General features: G+C 46.2%; 1 protein-coding gene across 2 annotated transcripts; it reads left to right on the top strand.

Moving 5' to 3' along the window:
- Window positions 1–5,391: 5,391 nt before the first annotated feature.
- Window positions 5,392–20,815, top strand: SP2 (Sp2 transcription factor). Of its 2 annotated transcripts, none has more exons than XM_035134970.2 (7): window positions 5,392–5,518; window positions 10,706–10,782; window positions 13,132–14,106; window positions 15,211–15,526; window positions 16,931–17,105; window positions 17,401–17,594; window positions 19,236–20,815. In XM_035134970.2, exons 2-7 carry the CDS (start codon window positions 10,720–10,722, stop codon window positions 19,334–19,336), a joined length of 1,824 nt encoding a protein of 607 aa, XP_034990861.1. In that variant the 5' UTR covers window positions 5,392–5,518; window positions 10,706–10,719; the 3' UTR covers window positions 19,337–20,815. The 2 variants fall into 2 exon arrangements, with proteins under 2 accessions (XP_034990861.1, XP_034990862.1); XM_035134971.2 differs by lacking the exon at window positions 5,392–5,518 and adding an exon at window positions 5,737–6,512.
- Window positions 20,816–20,846: the final 31 nt, after the last annotated feature.

The following is a 20,846-nucleotide window of genomic DNA, read 5'->3' as shown; positions in this document are numbered from 1 at the left end:
CTCCTACAAACTGCAGCTAATAAAGTGAAGCTGGGCTGGTGAAACAGGGAAGGCGATGATGCTACCACATCTCCTCTTTCTTTCGCCAAATATTTCCAGGGAGAGAAATGCGGGAGTCTATGTATTCTGCCAGCCCCACACTGTGGAACTAGGCCTGAAGCCTCTGCTTTATTTTGCCTTGCCTCTTTGCAGTAGGCTGTGTACCTGTAAAGCACATTCGAATCATACACACATACACTCCCCACCAGCAAATTCTAGGCACTGTGGTTTGTCAAGGGTTGATTGGAAACAGTGAAGTGTAAACTACAGTGCTCAGAATACTTTGAGGGAAAGAATGTGCTTTGAATATGCTTTAAAGGAGGAATGTATATGCAGCCTTATTAGTATATTTTCTAAATCTAGCAATTTCAGATAAGTGCATGGAGAGTACAGTTTTCTTTTGAAAACTCTGAGCTTTCCAAAGAATATGTGTCTGCCCTGACACAAAATATGTAAACAACTTCAGGGATGGGAAGAAATTCAGTCCTAAATTGCACATCACGTAACAAGATATGAACTGAAATCCAGCTATCCTTTGAAATGCGCACTACTTAGAATTTTGCATGCAATGCAGGTTTTTTAAAAAAAGTGTACAGAAGTGCATTAATTAAGGGAAATTGCTTGCGGAAATGTGTACATTAGGTTACAAAACTGCATATAAGGAGAAATATTACGATGGATTTTAACGATGACTTTTTTTATTAAAAAAAACTTTTTTTAAAAAAGCCACCATGAAATGATGGTATATAAAGGCAACATGTAAATAAATGTGGTGAACTGAACTTAAGATTGGAGAAATGAGGGACTGAGAGAAATGGAAACTGACAAACCTTCCCACCTGTACTTTAAACCCTTGTATCTGGCTGGCCCCACAACAGGGTCTTTGTCATCTCCGCAATGCAACCTATCTCTCAACCTCATAGCTTCAGAGCAAGCCAGAACTCGCTTAGTGTTCTCTAATACAGATTGTGAAGCGGGGAGGAGAGGGAGAGCGGTAGGTCTGTAAAAAAATATGAAAAGGCACCCAACCATAGGCTCCTCTTTTTGTTTAAAGGCAGATCAAAGATTCTTAGTAAACTCTCAGCAACGCTCTGTGGTCTACATGAAAGAGCAACTGAAGCATCTCAGAGACTATAAAAGGGACAAAGATTCTCAGTGAAGCCACGCTTGTCAGTGCCCTTTCCTGGTTTGATTATGTCCTGGTTTCACATACACACCCCTAACATAAAGGGGAAGCAAACGAGAGGAGGGAAATTCTCACCAATATTTTGTATTTGCACATAGACTTCAAAATCTCAAAGGTTCAAAGCTTATATTTGGGTTTTGATGTTCAAATGAATTTACAGTCTAATTCCCTTCAAATGTATAATCTGCCTGTTGTGAGAACACACAATTGCTTTTCTGAATCACAACTGGGACCTGCAACAAAATGTTACAGTGAATCCTCACCTCACCTGCCACACATTATTTATTTATTTATTTATTTATTTATTTATTTATTTATTTATACCCCGCCCATCTGGCTGGGTTTTCCCCGCCACTCTGGGCGACTTCCAACAGAAGATTAAAAATACATTAAAATACACTTCTAGATTCCGGACTCCCTCCCCCCCCCAAAAAAAAATCAATTATTTTTCAACGGACACTCAACATTTTTTGGCTTCCGAGCATGCTCAGCTTATATCTCCCTCTAATTTCCCATTCATTCCATTTGGTACCTGTGTTATTGGCACTCATCATCTGAGACTGGTATTAGAGGGAGTGATATCAAGACCCATGTAATCTAGCCCTCTGTTTCTAATAGTCGCCAGGCTCTGGAAGCTGGGCATAGAGATGATGGTGTGCTCCTGCAGTCTGTCCCCAGATAGTCAGAGGTACACCTATAACTGCTGATAACTTTTAACCATTACAGTGGTACCTTGGTTCCCAAATGGCTTAGTTGTCAAACAAATTGGCTCCCGAACACCGCAAACCCAGAAGTAAGTGTTCCGGTTTGCGAACGTTTTTTGGAAACTGAACATCCAATGTGGCTTCCGCTTGAGTGCAGGAAACTCCTGCAGCCAATCGGAAGCAGCGCCTAGATTTTCGAACGCTTTCAGGAGTCGAACGGACTCCCAGAACAGATTAAGTTCGAGAACCAAGGTACCACTGTATTTTATAAAGCCATTTAAGGCCCTTCTACTCATACAACAGACTAAATAGGGGTTTGTGGAAGAATGAAATGTACCAACAGAAAACCAATTTGCCCAATCTTCTTTGCGACAGGCAGCCCATCATATATTTGAAAATGACTATTGTATCGCTTCAAGAGTCTCTTTTAAAGACCAAATGAATGCATAGGCTTAATACTCAGAGACCATAACTGCTGCTGCCCATGATGCATTGCAGTAGCCTCGATTTTCAAACCCTCTTGAGAACTAGCTGCGTACATACCATGCATTTAAAACACATGGCTTCCTGCAAATAAGCCTGGGAACTGAAGGCTGCTGGGAATCGTAGCTCTGTGAGGGATAAAGAATAGTTCTTGGGCTTCTTTGAGTGAAGTCATGTGCTTTAAATGAGGCGTGAACACTCACGAGGCACAGGGCTGGCTGTTGTCTACAAATGCTAAGTCATTTGTAGAATATTTTCCACAGGTTGAACTCCCTCTGGTTTACTCTAGCAGTGTTCCCCAAATTTGGATCTCCAGCTGTTTTTGGACTACAAATTCCATCATCCCTAGCTAGCAAGACTAGTGGTCACGGATGATGAGAATTGTAGTCTGGGGGAAAAAACCAGTTGAAGACTCAGCACTACAGCCTTCTTTGACTTTCCAGATTCTGTTTTTGTGTTGATAAGCATTCCCTCCGTTTCTGATGCCAGGTGTTTATTGCCGTCGCTTATGTTGCCAAAACAGCACCACCCACACATACGAGGGAAATGTCAGCAGGCTGAGTGCCAGCATGGAGCAATGGCTAGAGTGTTAAGACTACAACCTGGAAGACCAGGGTTTGAATCCTCACTCAGCCATGAAGCTCACTGGGTGCTCTTGGTCCAGTCACTCAGGTTAACCTACCTCACATTTTGAGGATAAAATGGAGAGGGGAGAACCATCTTGAGCTCCTTGGAGGAAAAGGTAGTACAGTATATAAATGTAATCAATAAATAAACCCCAAGGTTTTCAGAAGTACGAACGTCATTTGGAGCAGGGGACCCAACCCACAACAGACCAGCAAATGCTGGCCACAGTGCTAAGTGGCTACTGAGGAGGGAGCAGAAAGCTGGAGGATGGGTGGAACGGAGCAGCTGGAAGCCTGAACCATGCTAAGATAGGTCTTGGTTGCAATCACACTACTACCAAATGCTAAATCTAGAATATGTTGCAGGACATCTGAGCAGATGCTGGCCTGCATTGTTCTCAAAAGCATTTGGTGCCCCCTAGAGTTGTAAAGTATATTGAAGCCTAGAGGTCTCTGAATGCCTGGAAGTGGCAAGTTGGTGCGAAATAAATGCTTGCATATGCTGTTCCAGGTTGTGTTTTTGATGTGGGGCTATCAGGTGAGGCACACTCACTGTTGGATAAAACCATTCTGTAGATCTATTTCAAGTGGGCTTCAGGCCTGGCTTTAGAAACGAAACAGCCTTGCTGGTCCTGTATGATGATCCTTTGGTTCTCCTTGATCTCTCAGTAGCTTTCAGGTGGAGAGTGGGTAAGGGTGGGGCTTCAAAGGAACAAATGAGTTTAAAGTGGGCTTCGGAGGAAGGTCGGGATATAAACTAAATGAACGAATGAATGAATGTGGCCACCTAAAAATACTGAGCAGAGTGGCCTAGTAGATTGAAATGCCCTCGTGCAGGCTGTGCAGGGTGATCCATTAGGGCAGTGGTGGCCAAACTCAGCCCTCCAGATGTTTGGGGACTACAATTCCCATCATCCCTGACCACTATTTCTGTTAGCTAGGGATGATGGGAGTTGTAGTCCCAAAACATCTGGAGGGCTGAGTTTGGCCACCACTGCATTAGGACAAGTGATGGCACTGCCCCACCAACTTCAGGCTGCCTCTACCTGCCTGCCTTACATCCAGTCCAGGGTTGGTGGGGGGGGGGAGACCCTGCCTGTTCCTCCTCCTCAACTCTGTGTTGTCCTTGGAAAACTTAGCAGAATCAGAAGAATCTGTATTTGCATCAGCCACTAGCCATAGCAACAAAATAAAATGTACTGAAGAGGTAAAAACTTAACTATAGGAAATATATATATTTTGGGGGGGGTTACATCAATAACCAAATAATAGATCTTATCCTAATTGCCCCCGCTAAATACCTTGCTGTTTTTGCTGTCACCTGGTTTTCGTGATCTGCTAAAACAAAGGAAATCGTAGTAGCAATGGTTGAGCGACCAGCATGGACAATAGTAGAGGGGTGATAACCTCACCGCTCAAATCTTTTTTTATAGAGTGCAAGCCAGAAGCACATGAGCCACTGACTCAATACTGCCATCTCCACATAACTGTTTTTCAAGTGGATTTTTTTGAAATCGACCCTCACTTAGCAGGCAGGAGGGATGGGGACAAAACAGGACTTATGCTATTTCTGTCTGCCTTTGGTTCTGGCTCCACCTGCTGTCGGGCTCCCTGCCTGCCTAGTCCATGAATGCTGCTGCCATGTACATGATTTGGAAGACGAGCCGCTGCTGTTGTGGCAAAGGCCCAGGACTCCACCGGCCTCCCATTTTAATGAATCAAAACATAAATCAAAATGTCTCCAGCTTCCAAGATGGCAAAGATGAGCTTGGAAACCGTTTGGTTTGCAGCTGCTTTAAGTAACAGAAAAAACTGGGTCTCGGTCTTCAGTCGCCGCCTCTCTTCTATGGCCGCCGCAGCTTCTGCAAGTGCCCCAAATGCAGCTGCCTCTGGTGAGGAGCCAGCTCAGGTATAAAACCCAAACGCTCGTAAAAAGATGTAGCGGAGGAATCACCCCAGTTTTCCTATTGGCCTCCTGTGAAGCCACTCTTCCGTCCCTTGACCAATCAGACTTCCCAAAAAATAAAGCCCACCCCTCCTTGATTAAGGCCTCTGTGTGGATGTGTTTCTCTTCTCTCTTCTTTCTCGCGGGTCCTTTGCCTGTCAATCAATCAAGGATAGGCGCAACACTGCCCTCAGCCCCAATTGGCGATTGGGCTAGTCAATTCGTGATTTCACGCCAGCGATTGGGCTGTGAAATGACGTCCGTCATTGTCAAAGCCGCTCTTTCCCATTGGCTGAGCCCGACGCACCAGGGGAAGGGCGGCGATTGGCCAGATGCTGTGCCGATCGGGACTGAGGCAGCTACGCAAGCGGACGACCCGCGCTCTGATTGATCAAACTGCGTAGGGGCCGCGCAGGGATTGGTCGCTCGACAGCGGAGTGGGCGGGCCTCATAGGGCGGTGCCCGGGTTGCTGAGGAGGAGGAAGATGGCGCCGTGAGGGGGGTCCCAGCCGCTGCCGCCTCCTCTTTCTATCCGGTGAGTGAGCCCAGCGGGGCGGGCCCGGGGTCGTGAAGAAGTGGGAGGAGAAAGCAAGGGATCGGAACGCGGGGGCGTGTGGAGGAAGAGGAGGGGTCTGTGCAGTGGGAGGGGGGCCTTCGAGGGAGGGGGCCGAGCGCGCGAGCGGGACTAAAGCAACTGGGACCGGAAGGGGGCGGGGCTAAGACGAGAGCCCGCCTCCCCGGGGGACCCATAAGAGAAGGGGGGGAAAGCAAGCCGTGGGAGAGGGAGAAGGGGTTTGTGGTCGTCGACTGGTTCCTGGGGTCAGAGGGCATGTGGGGAGAGGGAGCAGAGGCGTTTTGTTTGTTTTCCCCTTGGGCTCGGACTTTTAATAGCAACCTGATACCAAGCAGGTGAAGCTTTCTGCAGGTCCTCTGCTTTCATATTAGCAAAAATGGTGCCTGTCTCTTGTTAAGCTTCTGTATGTTAGACTGCTCTTGAAGGTACATGAGTGGTAGTGGTAGCTGATGTGGTGGTGGGTTTACTAGCCTTAACAATGGACAGAAAAGGGGGCATAGCCAAGGGTATTTAGAAGGTGGGCAGGGACTGAGCAGGGGGCAGGAGAAGATAAGCACTGGATGCAAAGATAGCTAGCAAGGGACAGAGGAGCAGGGCAGGGATAAGTGGCTCAAGGGCAGGCACTGAACAGAGACAATCTCCTGATTGTGGGCGTGGATAAAGGGGGGACGACAAGGTGTACAGGGAGACATGTGGTTATTGGGTGTAAGTGACAGGGGTGGGTCCTCATACCAAGGGGAAAATAGGTGGGTGAATTGAGTTGGGAGGCACTGGATAGTCATGTAGTAGAAAACAGAATTTGAATGTGACTAAGGAAGTGCAGCGACTAGTGGAAAGGTGCAAAGATAATTTGGTGGCATGGAGAAGGATGGGTTGCATATGTTTGGAAGGGCCTAGGTTGTGCATTCGAAAGAAGGCGGTTGGTGGCTGTTAAGTCAAGTAGCACAAGTAAAAGGTAGGTATGAGAGGGTGCTTGAGGGTTGATGTGTTGGTGGCTGACTACTGGGTGCACGTATGGGCATGTGGTTATAGAATACAGGAGTATAGTGTACAGGAGAAAGTGTGGGTGGCCCAAGAGCACGAGAAAACATGTGGTCATGGATCCAGGAAGGTATGGAGAGAGGTGGGAATGACATACACGTGGGGCAGTCAGTGGTTATAGGAGGGTGGGCACATACTTAAATAATACTGTAGTGAGGAAGCAACAGGCATAAACTAGCGTGGATTAAAAAGTCCATTGATGTTTTTGAATAAAAGATTGTATTTTTAATTTGTTGTGAGAATTATAATGTGTCTTTTTCAAAACAACAGTGCAGCTTAAAATGAAACGAATTCTAACATAAGGACCATTTTAAAGTCTACACTAACTTCTAAAGCCGTACATCGCTTAGGACCCAGGTATTTGCTGGACCATCTTCTGCCATAGCAACCCACAAATCCATTATGATGGTCACTGGAGGCCTTTATTCTGGTGCTCCTCTCTATCTAAAGTGTGGTGGGTGATGACTATAGAGCCTTTTCTGTGGTGTTTCCTGACTTGGAGCATTCTTCCAAAGGAGGGCTCCTCCTGCCCTGGAGACTTGATTAGGCACCAGGCAAAAGTGTTTGTTTCCCCAGACTTTTAAGAACTGCTGTTTTAAGCATTTTTAATTAGAACCGTTTGATTTTGCTGTTTATTTGAATCAGCTGTTGCTGCTATATGATTTATTTATTTATTATTAGATGTGTTGTTTCTTACTGTTGGTCACCAGTCATCACCATAAATGCAAGATGTACATTATATAGATAAAGTAATACATTATAAAATAGAATCCATGGATTGTATCCAATGCTAGTCAGACTACAGCCACTGAAATGAATGGATATGACTAATTATTATTTTCAATGGGTTTACTCGAAGTAGAATTTAGTTGGATACAATCCCATGATACACGCAGACATACTAAATTATAGAGGCCCCTAGGTATAGTGAAGGTATGCCTTCTCCCTTTCCTCCCAGTCCCATATATACGGTAGTATCTATCCTCACTATTCACTTTTGATTTAGTCAGTTGAGACACATAAAAAGTACACTGTAATAAATTGATTAGTCTCTATGATGCTATAGGACTTGTGTTTGATACAGAATTACCCATTTGGAATTTTTCCCTATTGAATTCACTGGGACTTGCTTCTGTGCCACCACAGTTAGGATCCCCCTCCCCAACCACTTTAGACTAAGCATTCCCAGGTCCTCAATCCTTTCCTTGTGCCTTTTAGAGTCTGTTTCCCACTCTTGTGTCTGCTGGCACAACATGCTCTAAAATTGTACTCCTTGCTGTGTGATGTGGGATGGTGCAAGCAGAATCTTGAGAATCCTATCAATTGAAATAAGTGGTTTTGTGGGTCTCTGGCAACTGGGCTTTTTTAAAGAGTCTGAGCACTAGTTAAAGGTAAAGGTAAAGGGACCCCTGACCATTAGGTCCAGTCGTGACCGACTCTGGGGTTGCGCGCTCATCTCGCATTATTGGCCGAGGGAGCCGGCGGATAGCTTCCAGGTCATGTGGCCAGCATGACAAAGCCGCTTCTGGCAAACCAGAGCAGCACATGGAAACACCGTTTACCTTCCCGCTGTAGCGGTTCCTATTTATCTACTTGCATTTTTGACGTGCTTTCGAACTGCTAGGTTGGCAGGAGCTGGGACCAAGCAATGGGAGCTCACCCCGTCACAGGGATTCAAACCGCCGACCTTCTGATCAGCAAGCCCTAGGCTCAGTGGTTTAACCCACAGCGCCACCTGGGTCCCTACTGAGCACTAGTTACTATGTACAAATACTGATTTCACACACTTGTTAGTTATTCCAATGGAATGAGGGGAACCAGCTCAAAGAACTGCCATTTCCCACCCACCCCCAATATACAGTAAATGCTTTATGCAGTATACACACTAGACTTTCTGGAAGATGCTAGTCTTTCCTCTGGGGGAGCTCAAAACTAGCTATTGAAAATTTGGGAGTATCTCCCATAAGCATGGACCCCTTCTGCACTTAGGAAGAGGATTCAGTGGTGACTCGGCTCAGAGCCTGCTAGTTCAATTTTTTTACCGCTTTTTCTGTCTGAAAGTGGGAGGGGGGCATCCAGATTTTTGTCGTGCTCAAAGAGAAGCTTTTTTTTACATCTGCTGACCTGTGCTATTTCCGTAGCTTAGTCAGAACAAAGAGTAAAAGAGGACTGTTGCCATGATCTTGCATTGAAATATAATGTAGTGTGCCCTATTTCAGTCCAGCAAACACTTTTTGTGTTTGTTCTCCACTAACATCAGTGATTTCTTAGGCTCTGACTTGGGGTTGGCAGCTTTTGCTCATAGGTAAGTACATGTTAATCCTGGCTATGTATTATTTAAATCAGAATTCAGGTTGAAATCCTAACCTCACTTGCCTGGAAGTAAGCCCCATTGAATTCAGTAGGACTTCTGAATAGGCATGGTTAAGATTACACTTTCATCACCACTGTCATGCTTTCCTATATCAAAATCTGTTCACTTTCACTCAGTATGATGCAAACAAAATCCCACCTCCCCACCAGCAAGATTCACGATATACAGTACTTTCCTAAGCAGCTGCTAGCTACTCCTAGCCCCACATGGTGCAAACTAAACAGCAGAAGTTTAAAGCATGCAAGACAGGAACCACCTCCTGCAGAAAAAAGAAGGGGATGTGGTTATTTTAACCATGCACTGGAAGTCTAGTCCATGTCAGCTTGCTCTGGTCTTGTTTGTGTTTGAGACTAGGGTGGATGCTACTTTATCCATGGCTACCATGCCAGTTGGCAGAGGTACCAACTTGAATAAAATATTGTGGGGGCTCAGGTAAGCCCCACCCCACATAATCACATGACACAGTGAACACACACCCCATTTGAATGGAAATGCCCATCAACTTTGTGGATGCCTCGCCCCCTCAAATATATTATTGTGGGGACCGAAGCCCCCACGACCCTAGGAATTGGCTCCTATGCCAGTTGGAAACCATGTTAAGACTTCCACCAAGACTTGATTCAGTGTACCCTGTAAGAGATTTCTGGACTCTTGGGCATTGGTCACTTTTTGAAATGCTAAACATGCATTTAGAGGAAGTCTTTACACCAAGGGTAGGGAACCGAAGCCCCTACTGATATTGCTGGACTACAACTCCCATCATCCTTCACTTTCAAATCATGCTGCTTGAGGCAGGCAGCACTTAGAATCCCAACAATATATGGAGGACCACCAATTCCCCAGCTGTGCTTTACATGGACTCTTTGACTGATGTGAGATCCAGTCCTAGAGACAGCTGCAAAGATACAAGTTAAAGATAATGTAAAGGGACCTTAGTTAGTACTCTCCACTGAGCAAGCATTGGCAAATATGGCTGAACTTTTTCTTTACTGGGAGAGACTTGCTTAGCTATGATGCTTTCTGGGGCGATCCCTAGGAATGTTTATGCGAACAGATTTTTGCTATCTGGGAAGTGAATTGCTGCCCATTTGTTCTCCCAGCATGCATTTGGATGTGAGAAAACCATTAGCTTTCCACAGGTCTTGGGCAAATTGGTGTTTCTCAGCCTAACCTACATGACAAGATTGTTGTGAGTGTACATGACGTAAGAAATATGAAGCACCTGGTTCAGACTGCCTCTAGTTGTCTGTGGTGATTAGTAAGTTCCACTAGATGAGGATAAGAGTGGCAAACTTCATTTGCACTGCCAAGCCTCATTTTCCTGGTTCCCAGCAGCAGGCAGCCCTGGGATGGATATGCCTTGAGAGTAGAAATGCTGGATGGGAAGGATAGAAAATTGTTAAATAAATCAAGAACACGGTTCTCCAGATTTAGGCTATGGATAACATTTTTTTCTTAAGACTTCTTTCCCATATTTCATTCCATCGTGGAACCCAACGCTGCATATGGGTTGGTTCCCAGGAGGTCTCCCACCCAGACACAGACCAGAGCCAGACCATGCTTAGCTTCTGCAAGGTAGCACATTTGTGTGCCTTCAGACCAAACCTTAGACCTGTGATCAAGAGATTTAAATATGCTTTAAAAAATAAAAATAATCCTAGGCTCTCTGATTTTTGTGGATATTGCCATTGTGAATGCAAGCCTCAATAAACAGTCACCTTTCCTTCTTGCAGATACAGAGGACAGTATGGCTGCCACTGCTGCTGTCAGTCCCAGCGAATACTTGCAGCCTGCTACTTCGACAGCTCAGGTAGGTCTTTAAAATGTTTGTGGCTTAGTGGTGTCTCTGCATGAGGAGACAATGAATCCTAGTTCCAAGCAATTCTTGTGTGGTAGGGTCCTGGGCTGTAAGTAAAGAAAGGCATTGACTGACTGGCTTTTGTAGAACTGAAGCTCAAAGGCAGATGTTTAACTCTGCAAAGAAAGCCTAGCTGACAATCAAGTCCTCCCATGTTTCCTTGATCTTTGGTATCTAACTTGCATGTTCAAAAAAGCATGTGGGATATTACTGCTTCAGAATTCAGGTGGCAAATGCTATGTTTTCATGCTCTCCCATGTGAAAGTGGTTTCTGTGTAGAAAACATGTCAGGGAAAAGGCTATGTCAGAATGCTCTCCTCATTGTATAAGCAGGAATTCCCCCACCTCCTGTCATTCTGAAGTGGTACAGTCCCAATTTGGCTGTTCCATGTTTTCCTTCCTAAATGTGTAATTGGTCCCAATACATGTTTAATGCATACCCACCCTTCAGATTGGGTTTAATGCATACCCACCCTATATAAATATTCCTTGGGTCAAGTAAGCACCATTCCCGAACATTTGGTTGATGAGCTATTAACTAACAGAGGTGCTTTTCCCAAAGCCTTTGCTCCTGGCAACCCTTTCTTTCCCAGATGATAGCCTCTGCTTTAGCAAAAAATGAGGCAGAGAAAGGTATTTGCATTCTGTACGGCCCCTGGCCCTGATCAAAGAAAAGAGAGGGCATGTACACCACAGGGATTCGGAATCCTATGTGAAAGAGATAATTATTTCATTGGTTTCCTGAACTCCCAGAGCACTGGGAGCCCAGAGCCAGCCACTCAAAACTCACAAAGGAGGTGGCCTGAAAAAATCTTGTGCTGCTGTGATTTGCTGGAGAAGTTAGAAAGGCCTTTTAAACTTGGAACTTTTTAAAGTGTTTTTTTGTTTTTTTGGTTGTTGTTTTTTACAAATCCAAGTTTAAGAAGTCTTTCTAGCAGCTGTGGCAATGACAGAGGCATTCACCTGACCACCTCACCCAGATTGCCCGGCTCTGAGAGAGACTGCAAGCTTCTGGCAGCTGCCGTGGTTAGCTCTTTGTAGGGTGCTACCAATCATACAGATCCATCATTGCCATGTGGCTTTTCTCTACTGTTAGCAGTGGCATGGAGGAGACCTCATGCCACTTTCTAACCCATGTGGCAAGCAGGGGTACCGCCCCAAATAATTAATCACAACACACCCCAAATAATTAATCACAACACACACACACTGTTTACATGGCAATGCCCATCAACTTGGGGGGGCAGCCCCATCAAATATTTTATGGGGGGGGCACCGAAGGGACCTTGACCCTTAGGAGTTGGCTCCTATGGTGGCAAGCTACTGTATAAGTACAGCTGTGGGGGGACGGGGACATCTGCCATGTAATTTCAATTCCGGGTGACTTCTCTCTTCCTTGATGTTTGTGTAAAGTTGGCCTGAGAGAAGCATTTTAGGTGCAGAATGAACAGGAACATAGATACCCTCTTTGAAGCACAGTTAATGTTCTGATTCCAGCCCTCTTCCTTTGTGTGAATGTTTCAGGAATCTCTTTTGTTTCCTCTCCATCATCAAAGAGCACCTCTATTTGCACTATAGGATGCAGAGGTCTCTGAAAACTCCAGAATATCCCCTGACCTGTTTTCATGTGCTCTCTTGGCGATGGAGAGAAATCAGCATTTATATGCTCTTGTTCTTCAAACGTGTGTGAGAGCAGTATTGAAGCCAATGCTCCTCAATAGCCCCACAAAAGCTTCTGGTGTTATTCATGAGTCTACTAACAAGTTGGTGGGGCTTGCCAATGGGACTGAGGTTAAGAGTTCCTCTGTGATACAGCAAGAAATTAAAACTTTGCTCTCTTTTTTTGGAAACGTTATAATGAGGAGTAAGGCATGGCTATTAGATCTTAGCTTCCATTTGGGCCTCAGAGAGCCTTAATGGAAAGCAGAGGTCAGGAAAATGCCTGTAGTCAATTTATCCGCAATCAAGAGACAGGGGAAGTCTGCCTACAATGTGGAAATAACACTGACTTAACTTTATAGGACCGTTGGATTTTGAGACTATGTAGGTGGAGCACCTTAGGCACTCAGAGTGCAATATATTGTTATTCTTAGAAACTACACTAGATTGAATTTGAGAGAGATCTGCTTATTTGAGAATGTGATACTGTGCACCCTTAGAACAAAGCCCCATAACTTAGTTGTGTTAATTAAGATACTGCCCACACATTGGGCTTACTTCCTTTCCAACTACACTATGCTGAATCTGAAACAACCTGTTTGTTGCCAGCCTACCCGTAACACAACTCTTCTGTTCCTGTAGGATTCTCAGCCATCTCCACTAGCCCTGCTTGCAGCCACATGCAGCAAAATCGGTCCTCCAGCTGTAGAAGCAGCAGTTGCCTCTCCTGCCCCTCCTCAGCCCGCTCCTCGGAAACTGGTGCCCATCAAGCCTGCTCCCCTCCCACTGAGCTCCAGCAAGAACAGCATTGGGATTTTGTCATCCAAAGGGAACCTCTTCCAAATCCAGGGGTCTCAGCTCGGGACATCCTATCCCGGCGGGCAATTGGTGTTCACTATCCAGAACCCAACTGTGATCAACAAAGGGGCCCGCTCACCTGCCAACATCCAGTACCAGGCAGTTCCGCAGATCCAGACGGCATCAGGGCAGACCATTCAAGTACAGCAGAACTTGGGCAACCAGATACAGATTATTCCCAGTACCATCACCCCTTCTTCCTCTTCCTCGTCAGCATCCTCCTCCTCCTCCTCAACTCATAAGCCTGTGCCAATCAAGCCAGCGCCCGCTCATAAGACCCCACCAACAGCTGTCCATAACGCGAGCAACGTGGTCAAGTTAACTGGCACCGGCGGCAACGTCACTCTTACCCTGCCAGTGAGCAACCTGGTGAGTGCCGGGGACACCAGTGCTCAAACTCAGATCGTCCCAGACAGCCCCTCCAAACCGAGCAAAAAGGCCCGGAAGAAGGTGGTATCCTCACCCCAGGCAGCTGCGATGGCTGTGACAGAGCAAGTGGAGACGGTCTTGATAGAAACGACGGCCGACAACATCATCCAAGCAGGGAACAACCTGTTGATTGTGCAGAGCCCGGGATCTGGGCAGCCAGCGATGGTCCAGCAGGTGCAAGTGGTCCAACCCAAACAGGAGCAGCAGGTGGTTCAGATTCCACAGCAGGCTCTGCGTGTGGTCCAGGCAGCCTCGGCCACACTCCCAACCGTTCCTCAGAAGTCTCCGCAGAACTTCCAGATCCAGACAACTGAGCCAATTCCCACTCAGGTATTTGGGGGGTTTCAGTTGCAGGTCAAGTATGCCTGGAATTATGGGGTGAAATTGGGGCTGGGGTGGGAGGAATTCCAATCTTCTAAGCATAGTAAAGTACATACCCAATGGATTATTTGCTCATTTGAGTGTGTCTGTATGCATGTGCACACACACACATAATGCATGCATATGAAATTTAGGGAGTCCATTTTCTCAACCAAGATATAAAAAATGCTACGGTTATGTGCAAATTATTTAGCTAGCGGTTGTTCCAGTGATTTTCAGTCGACGTGAAAAAATGTATTTCTGTAGTGGGACCTGCAGTGCTTGGAGGTAATTGCTGTCTCCCGCCCCCCCCCCCCCAACATCCCCAGACATTGGTACTAAGCTCTGGTTCCCCCACCTCACCCTAATAGCTTTATTTGGATCTAGAGCTGTTGGTTATTTTTTTACTTTTTGCCCCATCTCTAAAGTTCCTGACAACATGAAAATAAGATGTCTACTTTCACCAAACCTCCTAAATCACATTTAATTTGTTTTGATTTATTTTATTTTACTTATTTATAGAATTTCTTCTTCTTGCACCTAGTGTGGCTTACAAATAATTTAAAAAAAAAATTATATAAAGCATCCCAAACATTTTTTACTGCAACCAGAAGGCCAAGAAAATTAGCGAGGGTTGCATTTCTGTCGTGCCATATAGCATGTTAAACCTTTTAGTAGTAGTACTGGTAGTTTTGGAGCCATACCTGTTGTTCAGGATTAAAAAACAATTAGGTTATCTGGCGATATTAATGTCTATACATATTGCAATAAAGTGAAATAACTACATTTTTTTTTGAAATTGCCAAAAGTGGAATGGTGACAAGACAAGTGTATAAGAGAGTACGCTTGGCATAAGGAATTATGACAGTGATAGGGATAAGGTATAATATAGGGAGGTGGGGAGCCCATGTTCATTATGACGAAGGTATCTATATTAATGAAGGGATAGAAAATGTGTCTGTATTAAGAAAGTGTTATATAATCTTTAAGAAAGCTATAAAAGGGTAATGGGAGACCACCAAAATGGGAAGCTGCAGACTGCACGCTTTTTCCTTTTTTGTGTCATTCGTTTAGGTCTATTTCAAGACGCCTTCCGGTGAGCTGCAGACAGTGCTTCTGCAGGAAGCCCCAGGTGTAACTGTGGCACCTTCTTCCACTGCCTCCTCTGCCACTTCCTGCAGCAGCCCTGCACCCCGCAGCTCCCAGGCAGGAGGAAGTACCAAAAAGACAGGGGCTCGCAAAGAGCGCGCCCTGCCAAAGATCGCCCCTGCCGGAGGCATCATCAGTCTCAATGCTGCTCAGCTTGCTGCTGCTGCTCAGGCAATGCAGACCATCAGCATCAATGGGGTGCAAGTTCAAGGCGTTCCCGTCACCATCACCAACACAGGAGGTAGTGTATGAGATATGTAATGATCCTGCGATGAGCAGCATATCCAGATGGATATACAGTGGCGCCTCGACTTATGAATTTAATCCGTTCCGAAGGCACCTTCGTAGGTCGAAAAATCCATAAGTCGAAAAGCGCCATTGGAAATGCGATTTCCCATAGGAATGCATTGGAAACGGAAAAATTCGTAAGTCGAAGCAACCCCATCTAAAAATTCATAAGTCGAAAAAACCCTATCTAAAACCGCCGCGGTTTCCGTTCGGATGTCGAGAAATTCGTAATCGTGCGGCCATTTGCCCCACTCGTAAGTCGAAAAATTAGGTTGTCGAGTCGTTCGTAAGTCGAGGTACCACTGTAGCCTTCCTGGAGGGATATGTGTTGTGTGTGTGTTTTTCAAAGGTTTGGGACAACACCAGGGAAACATGGAGAGAAACGGCATAGAGACAAGGGAGACTAGGACAGCCATAGAACAAAACCAAATTTAAGTGGAATTAATTTCTGTGTACACTTGCTTTAGGATTGGGCTGCCTAAAGGATGTCTCTCTTGTGCCCTGCAAATCTCATTGCACATAGTTTACGGCACATATAAAAGTTGATATGAAACCCTTACTGCTCGAGGTCCCTGTTTCAAGCTGCTTTTTTCATAATTATCTTCCTGGGTAGGAGGTGCAAGCTTGGGAATGTATTGACCTACTTACCCGGAATGAGGACAAGTTGCCAAATGGATGCAGGAGAATGGCTACTTCTGATGGCCAAAGGAGCCCCAAAATATAGTGGCAGTGCTGTTATAGCAGATGCTTTTGGTCTTCAGCCCCTCCCCCCCCCCAATACACACTTCAGGAGAGTTATGCTCAAGAGTGCCAGAGGACCTTCTGGCTTTTGTAAGGCATCCTTATGCTATCTCAACTGCATGTGTGGTGTGTACTTGCACATACAGCTATAATAGCACCACAGCACCCTTTCTGCTTTTGTACACTTGCTCACTGGGGAAATAAAGAGTCAGGCAACACTTATTACTTCTGCTTCTCTGAGACTGAAAAGGTTATGAGAGGCTTGGTGTTCATAATACAGCAAGATGTCAGAGGAAGCACTGGGGAGCAGGTAGGGCTGTGAAGCAGAACTCCAGCGAGAACTAAAACCAGGGGTGATAGAGCTGATAAGGCTGGGGAGAACCTTGATGCCTGGTCCCAGGCAGGAACGAAATCCTGGCATTTAGAACCCTGGAGAGTTTTTCAAGCCCAATGCAGTACTAACATGTAAAAAGGCAAAGGAGAAAAGTTTAAATGAGGGGCCTGTGATATATTGGCCTAGCTTTCTATGGAGCTTTAGTGGTGTACTGTACCTTCCCCGCTGAATTTGGGCATATCTTAGTATTGGACTAAGCTTCATCCATCTCTCTTCCTGCAGGCCAGCAACAGCTGACGGTGCAAAATGTCTCTGGCAACAACCTGACCATCAGTGGACTGAGCCCCACCCAGATTCAGCTGCAGATGGAGCAAGCACTCCTGGGGGACCTACAACCCGGGGAAAAGAGGCGGCGGATGGCTTGCACTTGCCCCAATTGCAAGGATGGGGAAAAGAGGTAAGGGAAGAAGCCCCATGGTCTCTCAACGAATTGCTGCTCTGGCAACAAATGCTTCTGTTCCTGCGTTAGGATTTGGGTGGCAGCGACAGGGTGGAGATTATTTCCAAAGGAGCAGCTGGTTACTACTTGGTACCAGTTAGCAGTGTTGCTGCTACTTAAGTCATCCTTGGAGAGCTAGTAATCTGATCTCTGAGGTTTCACCAGGGCACTCTGCTTTGAAGTCAAGTTTGCCCAGGTCTTCACACACAAGTTAAGATGACACACGGTTCTCACCCCTTTTATTTCCCTCCAGGCTGGGGGATCAGGGGAAGAAGAGGCACATCTGCCACGTGCCTGAATGTGGCAAGACCTTCCGCAAGACCTCCCTGCTCCGGGCCCACGTGCGCCTGCACACAGGCGAGCGCCCTTTCGTCTGCAACTGGGTCTTTTGCGGGAAGCGATTCACGCGTAGTGACGAGCTACAGCGGCATGCCCGGACGCATACAGGTTGGTCATCTCTCTGCTTCTCTCTCCCACCTGCACCCCTGCTCTTTGAGCTGTATAACACTAATGGGTAGGAAAAGCACTTTATAAATCCTAATTACTCTGCCATCTTCTCCGAGTCATCTGTATGACAACCATGTAAGGCAGGCATGGCCAAACTTGGCCCTCCAGATGTTTTTGGACAACAGTTCCCACCACCCCTGACCACCGGTCCTGTTAGCTAGGGATGATGGGAGTTGTAGTCCCAAAACATCTGGTGGGCCAAGTTTGGCCATGCCTGATGTAAGGCAAGCCTATGAGGCTGCTGTCGTTACAAGATTGGAAAGCTAAGGCTTGAGAGGCAGTGGCCTGGCTCCTGCTTTGACGGTGAGCCTGTTTTTGGGCTGTACTATTGCGGGGTGGGGAGTTGCTCACATGATTAAATGCTTCCTCATACAGAAATTAATTCCTCCGTATAGAAAATTAGATCTAAGGGAGAAATGTTCTAGTCTAGCTTTCCCCAAACCCACTTGTCTTCTGCGTGCTGGAACTTTAGATGGAAAAGTGTTGAGTTATATGTGTCCCCACCTGCAGGCTGGAGTGGTGTAGCTCAAGAGATGAGAGTTGGAAAGGACCAAGCTAGATTCTTGCTTGAGGCCACCCAATGAGAGACTCCTGGGTTCATGGGTCATGGTTATAACTACCCTGCACCAATTCTTCTCTAAAGCAACTGCCTCTGTGCTCACCCAAGCCTTAAACATGTTGCTGTTCAAGCATAGCTGTTTGCATCATAACTATTGCACAGCTACAATGGCCGTACGGTGGCTGTTACAAGTGTGGTGGTGATTTGGGGCTCAATATGTTGTTGGATTAAAACTCCCATCATCCCTGTTAGCCATGCTGGTTGGAGCTGAGGGGAGATGGAGTCCAGCAAGGAAAACCAAAGGCTCCCCACAACCCTAATGTAAATATCTGGGTAAAGGGACCCCTGGGTAAAGGGACCCCTGACCATTAGGTCCAGTCGTGACCGACTCTGGGGTTGCGCGCTCATCTCGCATTATTGACCGAGGGAGCCGGCGTATAGCTTCCAGGTCATGTGGCCAGCATGACAAAGCCGCTTCTGGCAAACCAGAGCAGCACACGGAAACGCCGTTTACCTTCCCGCTGTAGCGGTTCCTATTTATCTACTTGCACTTTGACGTGCTTTCGAACTGCTAGGTTGGCAGGAGCTGGGACCAAGCAACGGGAGCTCACCCCGTCACAGGGATTCGAACCGCCGACCTTCTGATCAGCAAGCCCTAGGCTCAGTGGTTTAACCACAGCGCCACCTGGGTCCCTGGCAAAATATCTGTTATAAGCTTTGCTTAACTTAAAGAAGGTACCCCAAACAGCAGGCTGAGACTCCTGGATGCTCCCTGTAGCATGCAGGATATACTGAAGGTGATAAGCCATTCTTGTTATGAATGTCTGTTTACGTGGTTTTCATTTACTTACAAACGCTAATGGCTTCATTCATTTTTCTGAAACCTTAAAAAAAACCAGTCCATCCAAGCCAAGTGCCTATCACCACATCTCCTGTCAGTAAATCCCACCAGTTCATTGACACGTTTGTGTGAGCTTGTATCGCGCATGCCAACGTCGCTCTTGTTTCCTTCCTTTCGGCAGGCGACAAGCGTTTTGAGTGTGCCCAGTGCCAAAAGCGCTTCATTCGAAGCGACCATCTGACAAAGCACTATAAAACTCACCTGGTCACCAAGAACTTGTAGGGCTGGGTGCAATCGGAAAAGGAAAGGGAGCAGTGTGGGTGCCGGCGACCCTTTGCCGTGAAGGATGGTCTCTTGAGGAAGGACAGCGAAATGCCCAAGCAACCCTCCTGACTGGGACAACGTCTGCACAAAGAAGGGAGTAACAGCCACTGTTCTTTCCATCGGATGACCTCCGCCTCCTTGCACACACTGTCAGAACCTCTTGGAAGGTGCATCAGACGCTGTGGTTTCAGTCTGGGATGAAGGAGAAACAACACCGCTTCCAAGTGAATTGGCTAAAAATCAGCACAAAGCCCAGTAGCGGGCAGGGGAAAGATGGGGGGCGGGGGTGGGAGAGGGGGAAGCAAGGCAAAGCGCACCCACCCAGTGGCCTGAGGAGCCCGCCAAGCGAATGCCCTGCTCCGCTGTACCAAAGGGCCTCCTTGTGTGTTTGATAGTAGCACCAGCGAAACTATACTCCACTTGTAATCTTGATTCCCTTTTCCCGCCCACCTCTATGTGCTTGTGAAGCTTTCAAGTGGTGGGCAGGGACGCCGCCCAAAATGGGACTCTCTCTGCACCCCCAGCACATTCCTACTTTATATTTAAAATTATAAATATCTATAAATATATATCTATATATATATTAAAAAGAAAACCTCCTTAGGAAGCCCCCTGTTTTTTCTAGGGAGAAGGTTGCCTTATATTTTCCTCCAAATTATGTATTGTGAGCAGTTTTTTTATTATTATTTAATGATTCCTCCTTTTTTAAAAGAAAAGTCTCGCTCCAACGAAAGATGCAGGCACAGTCCCAAGCCCCTGTGCTAAGGCAAGAGCTCTGCACCCAGGCCTATGAACTAGGAGAGTGGGATGCTCTTGTGTGTACACACAGAGCTTTCCTATGGTGTGCAAGCAGCAGCACTTTGCTCAGGAGGGTGGAGAAAGTCTTATGTGTGAATGGGTTCCCTTGTTTGTTTGTAGTAGAACTGATGGATCAGAGCCATGTGCCCTGATCCAGACAGCCGCGAGGGCAGCAGAAATCTGCTCTTAACACATGCGAGGCATTTGCCAAACCCTGTGGTGTATAGCATGCACTTCAGCACTGAACGAATGATGCAGCTCCATGTGTGGAAACAAGATTGTTTTTAATGCATTGGGGTGATGGGCTGCAACCCAGTGGGAGGTTGCAGACTGCCGAGCCCTATTGAAGTGAGCTAATTATTTGTGTGCTGAAATGCAAGCATTGTTTTTCCAGAACTGAAGGGTGTTCTCTCGCCTCTCTCCCTCCCACTCACCTATTGTTCCATCATATTTCTTTCCAGAAAACTAGTGTTTCCTCCTGCTTTTTTTTCTAAAACAGAAGTCCGATACAGCCCCTTTTGTGTATTATAGTGTATATTGTATCATAGACTATATATTGCGTTATGTGTTTCCTACATGTTTCAGAAGCATACGGCTTGTTATTTTTGAGCTTTTAAATTAAAAAAAAAATCCACTTTATTTTTTAGTTGTAACGGTTTGAAGTATGTTT

The sequence above is a fragment of the Zootoca vivipara genome, chromosome 13, assembly GCF_963506605.1.
Source record: "Zootoca vivipara chromosome 13, rZooViv1.1, whole genome shotgun sequence".
Taxonomy (NCBI): Eukaryota; Metazoa; Chordata; class Lepidosauria; order Squamata; family Lacertidae; genus Zootoca; species Zootoca vivipara.
This window is presented reverse-complemented; position numbering and strand designations above follow the sequence as displayed.